This window comes from Lagenorhynchus albirostris, chromosome X (genome assembly GCF_949774975.1).
Source record: "Lagenorhynchus albirostris chromosome X, mLagAlb1.1, whole genome shotgun sequence".
Lineage (NCBI taxonomy): Eukaryota > Metazoa > Chordata > Mammalia > Artiodactyla > Delphinidae > Lagenorhynchus > Lagenorhynchus albirostris.
Genome location: NC_083116.1, coordinates 3,339,354 through 3,351,480, shown reverse-complemented (window position 1 = coordinate 3,351,480; position 12,127 = coordinate 3,339,354). Strand labels below are relative to the sequence as shown.

At 39.6% G+C, this 12,127-nt stretch overlaps 1 protein-coding gene across 1 annotated transcript in view; it reads left to right on the top strand.

The window, feature by feature from the left end:
• Nucleotides 1-3,458: 3,458 nt before the first annotated feature.
• PASD1 (PAS domain containing repressor 1) overlaps nt 3,459-12,127 on the top strand; it is a 52,902-nt gene continuing 44,233 nt past the window's right edge. The window contains exons 1-3 of the mRNA XM_060138661.1: nt 3,459-3,474; nt 6,571-6,698; nt 9,042-9,124. Of these exons, the coding sequence (XP_059994644.1) occupies nt 3,459-3,474; nt 6,571-6,698; nt 9,042-9,124 (227 nt within the window). The remainder of the gene's footprint in view (nt 3,475-6,570; nt 6,699-9,041; nt 9,125-12,127) is intronic.

Sequence of the window (12,127 nt, the reverse complement as noted above, 5' to 3'; positions counted from 1 at the left end):
TCAGCAAAAAAATAATAAATTAATTCATGTAGAATGTCCAAAATGCAGAAACTGGCCCAGTAGCAAATTGGCTGCTCTTGGTGCAGATTGGACTCAAGGTAGCTATGTTGTAGTGGAAGGAACAATGGATATGGAATTAGATGGAGCTGGGTGTGAATCTCATCTCTGAACTTGTGACCTCTCAATAATCGGACAAGCCTTCATTTCATCATGAATTCAATAGAGGACAATTCTTCCTCTCACAGGAGTTTAGGTGAGCTAGTTCGTGTGAACATACCTAGCATAATGTTCTGGCATGAAGCAGTTGTTAATCAAGTGTTAGGTGAAGGAATAAATGAGTGGTCTCTACTGACCAGAGGTAACTTGGTTTGGTACCTAAAGTGTATTTTATAACTAAATCAATAAAAGCATTTTTATTGAAAAAGTTAAGTTGAATGAAAAATATCTTTTTCTTTGGGGAAGTCAGTTTCTTACTATGTGACTTTCATTGTCAAAATCTGTTGCCTGGCACTTCTCTGGCGGTCCAGTGGTTAAGACTCCACGCTTCCACTACAGGGGACAAGGGTTCAATCCCTGGTCGGGGAACTAAGATCCCACATGCTGCGTGGTGTGGCCAAGAAAAAGAAATCTATTGCCTGTTAATTTCATGTTTTCTTTGCTAAATTAGTGTTACATTTCTGCCCCGAATTGAGCCAAGACTTTTCTTGATTGAGACAGGATCCATCTGCTAATTTGAGCATTGGCCAACTCGTAGGCTGACTTCTACAAATGGGCCATAAAAATATATTTCTGAATTTTGACTGTAGATTATTAATATTAAAAATTAAAAATCATTTGAATTTGTTGTTCATCAACCAAAGCCATAATTAAGCTACAAAGAGTACTTTGTTTATTATTTTGTTCCTATCACATTAAAAACTCATTACTTAAAGGCTGATATTCAGTTTATTCATGTGTCACCATACTTCAACTACGTGGTACAGTATTTTTCACTCATTCAACTAATGTTTATTGGGTGCTCACTTGTGCCAAGCTGTGTTCTAGGTGTTGGGGATGTAGCAGTGAATAAGACGACCAAAGTCTCTGTTCTAATGCAACTTACATTTTATTGTGGGAGACATAATAAATAGATAAACATATACATGTGACTATGATGTCAGGTAATGATAAGTGGTATGAAAAAAAAGGCAGGAAGAGAATGTCAGGGGATTGATGCTATTTAAAATACTTTTGAGTAGAGACTTCAATGAAGTAAGGGAGAAAGTCATTGCAAATATCTGGGAAAGAGTGTTTCACATTGAATGAAGACCAAGCTTAAGGGCCCCAAGATGACTGTTTGCTTGCTGTATTTGAACATGAGCAAGGAGTTCAGTGTACTTAGAATGCAGTGAGCAAGAGGGAGGGTAGGAGAGGCTAAGGTCAATAGGCAGCAAAGAGCCAGAACATAGAGCTGTCAAGGACGTTGGAAGTATACTTTGGCTTTCACTCTGAATCACTTGGGTAGCCAGTGGAAAATGTTGAGCAGAGGAATAACTTGATCTGACTTATGTTTTAAATTGATGACTCTAGCTGCTCTGTGGAGAATGGAGTGGGAGCAAGGGTGTGGCAAAGATAGATGCAGGGAGACCACTGAAGGCTATTGCAGGATCCAGGATAAAAATGATGGCTTAAACCAAGTGCTGAGAAGTGGACCGATTCTATATGTATTTTGAAGGTAGAGCCAACAGAGTTTGCTGATGGACTGGATTTGGGGCTTGAGAGAAAAAAGGCAAGTAAAGGACAAGCATGTGGGTAAATGGTGGTGCCATTTACTGAATTGGGGAAGACTGAGAGAAGAGCATGTTTGTGAGGGGAAAATATCTGGTGCACTTGTTTTGGATGTATTTTTATTTTATTTTTTAAAAATTTATTTTATTTTTGGCTGCATTGGATCTTTGTTGCTGTGCGCAAGCTTTCTCTAGTGGCGGCGAACGGGGGCTACTCTTCGTTGCGGTGCATGGGCTTCTCATAGCGGTGGCTTCTCTTGTTGCAGAGCACAGGCTCTAGGCACGTGGGCTTCAGTAGTTGTGGCACGCAGGCTCAGTAGTTGTGGCTCGCAGGCTCTAGAGCTCAGGCTCAGTAGTTGTGGTGCATGGGCTTAGTTGCTCCGCAGCATGTGGGATCTTCCCAGACCAGGGATTGAACCCGTGTCCCCTGCATTGTCAGGCGGACTCTTAACCACTGCGCCAGCAGGGAAACCCTATTTTGGATGTCTTAAAATTGAAATCCTATAAGACATCCAAGTTTAGTTATCAAGCTGAGTTCAGGGAGAAGTCTGGACTGGAGGTGAGAAGTTGGTAGTCATTAACAGTTAGATGGTATTTGATGAGGTGGAACTGGAAGAGACCACAAGAGACAGGATAGTAAGAGAAGAGGTCCAATGACCAGACCCTGAGCATTCTTGTGCCAAGTGGCCAGGAAGAGGAGAAAGATCTAGCAAAGAAACTGTGAAGCAGTAGCCTTTGAAGAAAAAGGATATCCATATGTGTATGGTGTCCTGGAAGCCAAGTAAACAAAGTATTTCAAGCATGAAGGAGAGGTCAGTTGTATCAAATGCTGAGATGTTAGGCAAGATGAGGGTTGAAATTGACTATTGAATTTGGTGATATGGACATCACTGGTAACCAGAAAAGTGGAGTGGTTAGGATAAAAATCTGATTAGTGTGGTTTTAAGGGAGAGTGAGAGGTGAAGAAATGAGAGACATCAAGTATAGTTCCTTTCAATGATTTTTGTTCTAAAGTAGACCAGAGAAGTTAGTTAGAGATGGAGGAGAGGATGTAGTGTCAAGGAAGATTTTGGATTTTTGTGTTGTTTCTGTTTTTAAGATGACAGACATTATAACATCTCTGATTTAGCATTTGTGTGCTAAGGGAAAGACCCAGCAGAAAGGGAAAGCTTGAAGATGTGGGGGATAGGGGGAGAATTTCTGAAATGATGTCCTTGAATAGTTAAGAGAGGATGAAGGACAGTGCAGTAGACTTAGGTAGGAGCTTATTTGGTGCAATAGGAGAGAAAGCAGGTCTCTGGCCACAGGAGCAGATGGGTCGGTAAGATTTGGTGCAGGGAGATATTGACATTTCCTTCTCCCTTTGTTTTTAATTGAAATAAGAAATGAGGTCCCAGCTGAATATGAGGAGGGTGGCAGCGGAGGGGACGGTTTCGCAGGTTTGAAGGAGGAGAAGGCAAGAAATAGTCATATTGAAGAGTAGAAGAGTGAATTATCTAGGGAAATGTGGAATGATTTCTAGGCAGAGCTGAGTGCCCATTTAAAATAATACACAGTATGGGTGTGGGGTTTTCTCCATACACATTCAGTTGCTTGGGGGAAGGTACAGGGTAGCTGAAGAGTTGAAATTAAGCAGAGTTGGGACTTTCCCAGGCAAATAAGAGCTCATGGCAGTGATTAGAATGATCGACTATGGCATCTGAACTGGGTAACGAGGGATGTGACAATTTGAAGGAGATAATGTTCAGTGAAAATGGGATGTGAATGGACTGGAGGTCTCAGTGGGTGGGATAATTGTTGGAGAGGTGGGGTACTTGCATGAGTGCACTGGAAAGGTAGGTGGTGATGGTCATAGAACGGGGTAATGTGAATTGGGACTTTAGACTTTAGAAGTCTAACAGGTCTGACTGTAAGATGGCTGACGTGGGGCAGATGATAAGCTTTTTATTTTATTTTATTATATTATTTATTTATTTATTACTTTTTTTAACATCAGCTTTCTGTCTGTATGGATTTGCCTATTCTGGACATTTTCTGTAAATGGAATCATATAATACATAGTCTTTTTTTTTTACATCTTTATTGGAGTATAATTGCTTTACAATGGTGTGTTAGTTTCTGCTTTATAACAAAGTGAATCAGCTATACATATACATATGTTCCCATATCTCTTCCCTCTTGCATCTCCCTCCCAGATGATAAGCTTAAGTAAGGAGACAGAGGAAGTAAATATAGTAGTACAAATAACAAAATTTATTCCCTCTTTCCTTCTTCAGGATGACATCATGGGTAAAAATTTATTAAGCCTTCTGCCTGATGAAGAGAAACATGAAGTCTACCAAAAGATTTCTGTCAAACTTCCTTTGTCAAGCTCAGGTACAGACTATTTGTTTCAAATAGTAAGTTCTTAGATTTTAAGAGACAGATAACAATCACTTAGAGGAATAATATAGACATTTCACAAATTATATTTCTAGTATTAAAAAATCTCTCCTCTATTAAATCTTGTTCTTAATCATGAACCCTGATTATTTCAGCTTTTGTATAATTGTATTAGTGTTCTATAAATTATGTTCTAGCTGATACCCCACTCTACAGATACAACATAGATAACTGTGCAAGTGGTAATGTTCATGAAAAGAAAATAATATTTTTGTAAAATCTAGTCTAAATAAGACAATAATCATATGAAAGAATCCTACAGAATATAGATAAGTACAAATGTAAGCATGTTTTGTATCTGTTTTCTTTTAGCAGAAAAACATATTGATTTTTGCTGTCATTTAAAAAGAGGAGGTGCTGAACATGATAGCAGCCCTGCTTATGAATGTGTGAAATTCATCCTGAGTGTAAAATTTATTTCTAATGGTAAGAAAAACAGTTTTTAATCTTATCTAGATGAAGTTCATGAATTATGCAGCCCTTCATTGGTAATATAAATGCCTTTCTACTGTTGGTACTCTCACACTCTCTCCTACCCCTATGATCACAGGTTTTGATGGACCACAGACATTAATTAGACTTTTAAAAAATTAATAGCAAAATTTACAAGGTGGGGTCATATGGTAACATGGTGGACTGATCTGATAAGGATGGCTCTTTCCTTCTACAAAAACAAGGAAATTATTGTTAAAACATAATCTAAGAAGTTTATTGCATAGCCAATCTTAAAAGAAATCCATGGGTGCTAGAAATTAAAGGATAAAGTATGAGACCTAGTGATAAGAGGGAGCTGATTTTGTGCTGGGCCTAAGTGAGTCTTAAGTCATACATTGGCTCCATTGGCTGGGGTCTGGAGTTCTAACACTCATTCAAGGACCAACACATAAAACCTAGAGACTTAAAATGATCAGTAAAATTCTGTCCACTGGCCTAGAGGAAGAGTAAGCTTGTTATCTCTCTCAGAGTTTGAATGGAAAAAAATGTGTCATTTACAGGAAATCAAAACCCAAATCTGTGTGTCTTACATGTGGATATGGGATCTGAATTTGTAATTTTTAAGGCTTCAGGAACCACAAGCTGATAAATTAACATAAACACTGATTTGGGGCCATTAAAAGATCTAGGGCTTGAATCAAAGGTAAATAGCCCAGCAAATATGTGAAAAGATGCTCCAACTCACTAGTAAGCAAAGAATGAAAAATTCAGAGACCAATGAGTAGCACTGTACACGCATCAAAATGTAAACAATTAGGAGTGTGAATAATACCAAATATTGGTGAGGATGTGAGAAATGAAAACACTAATACGGTGTCGAGAGGAATGTAAACTCATGAAGCCATCCTGGAAAACAGTGTGAACTGAAGTCAATTATCTTGTAACTCAGCAATCCTATTGCTGGGTGGAAATATCGCAGAGGCGAAGTCTCAGAGAGATCTGTGTCTAAGGGGACATGTTCTATGTATGTCATAGTGTTGTTCATGGTAGGAGGGAGGAATGATGCACAGCCTAGGTGTGCATCATTAGGGAAATGGACAAGTAAAATCTGGGGAAATACACAATATGGAAAACTTTGTAGTAGTCAAAAGCAATGAACTGTAGATATACATAGTACAACATGGTTAGACCTTAAAACCGTATTGTTGATTGACAAACAGAATGAGATCTATAGCACAATGCCACTTTTGTAAATTGTAAAAGCATATAGTACATAGAACCAGACTACACATTTTACAAAGTTATATATTAAATGTGGTAGATGACAGTGGGTACCTGTGGGTGGGAAAGGGACAGAGAAAAGAAAAAAGTAAAAACAAGAGTGGGAATTTTATCTGTGTTCATAATATGCCATGAACTAAGAATATAATTAACTCAGTTCTTTGCCACTGAGGTCTAAAGATATAACAAATGAATGAATGGGTAAATAAATAATGAAAGTTAGCTCACACATGGTCCTCTGATATCTTTGTCACGTGCCTTTGAAAACCAAAGGTCAAATACCTTTAAAAAAACTTGACTACATGCACACACAAATTATACACACATTTTTGATACCCACATGGTCTATGTAAAGAAGGGGAGCTGAACTATTTTGGAGACTAAAATGTCCATTCACAGGGTAAGAACAGAAGACTGACGATCACCCTGAACTCATAATTATTTCTCAGTAATTACTTCATGTTTTGGTGGAGATCAGGGTGGGGAGGGTGACTGGGAAGGAAGACAGAAAAAATTGGTGGTTCGGAATTCTGAAAATTGTCAGTGGGTTGGCAAACGGCTCACTGATACGGCAGGTGCCCATCCTCTTGTGTAATCGCCCCACTTTTCTATTAGATTGTCACGTGTGTGTCTCTGTCTCCCTTAGAGCCTGTGGTGTTCTTCCGTAGCTTCTTCCCCAGCCTGTCTGGTGAGTTGTCTGCCAGAAATCTTTCTTTGGAGGATCGGTTTTGTCTGGTGGGGACCGCTTGTGTTCTCAGGATTCAAATTCTAATGGTGAGTACGTTGTGTGTGTGCTTCCCCCATTGTGGCCATGTGGGCTTCCTTTAAAGGGACATGTCCCCTTTGGTCTCTCAGCCACTGCACAGCACTGCTAAAGCACCTGATGTGTGCAGAGGGTTGTGTTAGGATACGTGAATGAGAAAAGATCAGCTCCTGTGTTTCAGAAGTTGAACATCTGAGTGGAGATCTGGACATACCCAGAAGAGATGCACACTCATTGACAAATTGTTTTGATATAATATTAAACAGGTATACAGGGGCTGGGGGTTGGGACATAGTAAGAGAAGTGACCATTTTGGCAGGTGGATAAAGAAAGGCTTCTCTCACCAGGTGAGTTTTGAGGCAGCTCTCCTGCTCGTCCAATGCTCACTTAGTATCTTCCTAATAGAGAACTCACAGTTTCTGTCTCTAAAAAGAAAAATCAGTCCTTGGAATTCATCTGATCAATTCAGGCTAATGAATTATTCACTAAGTAACATACTTAGTAAGCACCTACTATGTGCCAGGTACTGTGCTAGGTGCTGGGGAAACAGGCAATAGACAAGTAATATTGATAAGTGTCATGGAGATGTTAAAACAGAATCTTGTGCTAATGACTGGTGTGGGTAGGGAGTTCAGCAGAGTGGTCAGGGAAGGTCTCTCTCTGATGACCTGTCTTTTGAACAGAGACCACGAATGATGATAAGGTGCCAACCCAGTGAAGACAGGAAGGCAATTCAGGTAGAGGGTTCAGCAGCTGTAAAAGTCATGAGGTAGTAACTAGCTTGGAGAGTTCCAGGAAACAAGGACCATCATGTGACTAGAAAAAGGTGAAAGAGGGAAGGAGTAGTAGAAAATAAGATACAAGAGGTAGGCAGGGGCCAGATTATGTACAGCTTTGAGTGGAAAGTAGGAGGATGGCATGATCTGATTTGTTTTTAAAAGATCAGGTTGGCTCCTGGCTGGGAATGGAGTACAGGGGAACAAGAATGGAAGCAGGTGGAGCTGTGTGAGAGGTGATTGATAGGGATTGGACTAGGACTGCAGTAACACAGATAGAAGCTCACCGATTTGGGTGACATTTTGGAGGTAGAGCCCTAAGTCCTTGCCGATGCTTTGGAAGTGGATGGGAGAAGACAGAGAAATGACTCAAGGATGACTCAGCTTTTAGGCCCGAGTAGCTCAGTGGATGGAAGTGCCACCGACTGACTTGAACAAGACTGGGACAGTGTGGATTGGGCAGATGAGGTGGAGGGCATGGGGACAAAATCAAAAGGTCTGTTTGAGCCATGTTAATATTGTGATGATGTTGTAACATACAACGCATTCAACTGCCTTACAAGAGAGGCCTCTGGATCCAGGTTTCACATCCTTCCTTACTAGCTACAGGACCTTACCTAAGTCACTTACATCTTTTAGCCTCAGTTTCTTTTTCTATAAGTGGCGATAATAGCACCTTCTTGAGGGTCGTTGTGAAGTACAAATAAGACAGCACCTCTTATCCTCTTATCAGGTAAGCACTCAGTAAATATGAGCCCTTACAGTCATGATCATTGTCATTATTATCATTATTATTGTTATCATTACGATCCAGAGAGGGCAAAAGACCTGCTTTACTTTTCCTCTCAAGTTTAAAATCTGGGCTTTAACTGACCACATTTCAGAAGCTGTGAAGGACCCCTTTACATTCAATTGTAGAATAGTGATCTATGTCATCATTTTTCCAAATTTAAGACAGTGAGAAAATTGGTCGAGAGAAAAGCAACTGAAGGAAGTTGCTGGGTCTGATGGCCCCACTCAGTATCCCTCTCCGGCAACTCTCTGGGATTTGAGCTCTCATATCTGCCATGAGAAGGCAGATATCCCATCTAGAGGGTCACCCCCCAAATCTTCCTCCTCTGAGAAAGAAAAATCTCATTTGACACACCACCCTCACCCTAGGCCCCCTCTTAGCACAGGGATCTCTATTTGTGATCTATGCCAGTTTTTCTCTGAGTTTCTGGGATATTTGTTCTATACTAGTGGTCATTTTAGAGAACAAATCTTGTGAGAAAAGAGGGCTTTTTGGAGGAAGGTTTTGTTCACAGGGTGGCTGTGTAACAGTGGAAGGGAAGTGAACTCAAGAGTTCAACTTTGAAATGGACCTACTTTGATCCTGCATGTACTAGCTGTACGTGCTTGACCAAATCATTCTATCTCTAGAATCCTCAGTTTTCACATCTGTAAAATCAAGTGCCTTTCTCACACTGGTATACAGATGAGTTGGATTTTCAAATTTACTACATCCTACACAAATATGTCAGGTATTTTTACTCTATAAGTACATTTCAATTATCTAAAATGCCACTTTTTCTGCAGGACCTTTTCACTGTAAAGGAGTCTGGTGAAGATGTTCTGCTGGCCCCAGATTCGGAAGAGGAACATCTACCTGTGGACCACAGGTGAGAGGCTAATGTTGCCATGAGTAATGGAGACCTGCGGCACAGTTTCATCAAACAAAACTGAAACAAGACAAATCACTATGAATATTTTTCCACCAAAATGAAAATTAAAAAAACAAACAACTGAATCCAGATGAGCAATCTACTAGTTTGAATTTCCTTTCCCAGCTAGTATAATTCATATTTTTCTAACTGAATATAAATTCAAGTGATTGGCTTTCTATAAAAGAAATAAAGCAATAAATAGAGCAACCTTAATTGATGCAGACATTTAATTACTTTCAAATTAAGACAATACGTTTACAAACAGACTTGATTGCTTCCTTTTCTTGAAACACTTTAAATGGTAGAAGAACAAATAAGCATTGTGGTAACTGCTATTATGCAGGTGTCCCTCTTTTTTTGTGAATCTAATCTATTCTTTAACATTTGTTTGTTAACAAATTTTCACAGAACAAAGTGAGTAATTCCATTATTTTGAGTGGGAAAAACAAAAATGCATTCCTAACCCACAGGAAAATGCCAACTTGCTAGGTATCACTAAAACCCCTTAATACAACTATTTAATAATCTACCAAGAATTTCTACAGAATAGAAATTACTTGTAGTACTATCTAGTCATTGCATATTTGATAAACTCATTAGTAGGTATTTTGTATGTAGTAAGCCATAATAGTAGACACCGCTCAGTGTAGAATATTGAGAATGGATTACATTTTCCTTCTATATTACAGTGTACATGGATATGTAAATAAATAACAAAACAGTACATTAAAGATGAGCACTAGATGCCAGTAATACTTAGCAAAATAAAATAAACTAGATGATGTTTTGAGAGGCTTCTTCTGATTGAAGGCGTGTTTGTGTGAGGTCTGGTGGGAGGAGGAAGCTGGAGGCTGTGCTGTCTGTTACTCTTTGGTGGGGGGATGAGGTAAGGAAGAAAGAGCTGATGAAGAAATGAGTTAAACAGGAAATGTCTGAGGTTCATCTGTGTTTGGATCTGAGGAACAGGGGAGAATCTTCCCTTCCTGGCAGGAGAGCTCAGAGGTGTTTGGCTAAGAACCGTTGTCTGAAGCTACACACAGAGCCATGGGATGCAAAACAGAGCTTGAGGTGGCAGTCTGTTTGCATTCCCTTTGCTGGGTGCTCTACAGCTCTTGCTAACACGAGACCGAGTTTGTAATTGTGTGTTGAGTGTCACATGTCCGCTCGTGCCACCATCACACTCACTTGCCCCAGCGAGATGTTTTATGCAGAATCTCAATTTCTTGTAAATATTCACCATTGTATTTGTGGTTCATAGGAGTTAGGGACATGTGCACCACCAAGCTTAAGACTAATAGCCATTCAACTCTCTTAATGTGCTTTATCATTCCCAATGGTTCTTGTAGTGTGTGCGCTTCTTTGGGCCTCTTAGGCTTACCCATTTCCCTTATTAGTTCCTCTACTTTATTAGAAGACCTTTTACTGAATAAGGTGAGAGAGAGACATCTATAAAACATAACGTGTTTAAGCAGCGTGAACTCTAGGCACTATTCTGTGAGAATACCTGAGGTACAATAGCAGCCTACCATATCCTTTTCACCCAGGAGTACATGACTTAAACATATTCTTGCATGCAACCTAAAACAGATTTGTTTAGTAGGTTTGTATAGTGAATTTTGTGTAAATTAGCAGGTAATTATGGCAAATCTTCAGAGAGTGAGAGTTCAGAGACAGAGGAGACCTACATTTTATTTTTAAGTAGAACTTAATTGGATGAAAAATATTCTGATGCAGAAAAGAGCCAGTTACTACATCTGTGCCACTTGGTCTTCACACAATACAAGAAAAGTGTTTTCTTAAGGCTTAAAATCATATCCTTTCTAATATAGTAAGAAATTATCATTATTGGGTGAATGCACTACAGTTTTATATATTTTAGTACTTTCATAAAATAGTCCTAGTTTCTTCAAATATTAGGCAATGGATTGTTTATCATGTAGACAGTAACATGGAAAAATGACACTTAGGAAACAACTGATGGATTTGATGAAGAAAATTCTGTTTAATTCCAGCTCCCTTCTCTTCCCTCTTATATCCCTCTGCTCTCCTCAACACCATGGCCGCTGTCTGAGGTCTATAAAGGAGGGCCCGTCAGCCTCATCCCTGTCTAGCACAGACCTTGACATTGAGCAGGCAGAAATGAACATCTGCTCAGGGACTGATTGATTGATCCTATCAAAATGGTAATCCATTCCATGCCATGAGACCTCGCAAACATAGTGCAGTATTGTTATAGCTCAGTGCAAACCAGTATTGCATTATTTTTTTTCATAGACTTACTCTTTGTCTTCAGGATATTTTCAGATAACAAGAAGAAGAGATTGTGGCATGTTGGACATTAGTTTGTAGGCACCCTGAGCAGTCATTGATAACCTGACTCCCATTTTACAGTCTGAGGGATGGTTAAAAAAGTAATCAGGCACAAAGGTCATAGGGACCTAGAGCTCCCCAGATGCTTCTGGAAATTTCCTTGGTAATTCTCAATGTTCTTTGAAAGGGAAGAAGCATCCTGCTAAGAGGCTTGAAAGCTTTGTCTGTGCCTATGAAAGAAACACAAAGAGGGGAAGTTAAAATGTTTAAAAGAAAGGGTCTGTTTCCATGTAGGATGTCCTGTCCTTGCATGTTTCAGATTTGAGGCTAAAGAACCTTTCATTTCAGGAGAGGGACTCAGCAGCTGGATTTTCCATTAGAGCTACAGATGCACTGGAGTAGCAGGTCTTGCTTGAACATAGAAAGAAGTAAGGAACACTTCAGAGTTGGTGACGGGCAGGCACAGAATTGAATACTATGGAGTCCTTTCCCATCTTCCTACTGCTAGAGTTAGAGGAAGCAGCGAGCTACTCTTAGTTTGTATGTGTAAGTGAGGCCCAGAGTTCTGTCATAGCATCATCTTAATAGAAATGCATCCTGTACTTTATTCTTCATGATGCGATTTCATGTTTATTGACTTACTCTCCA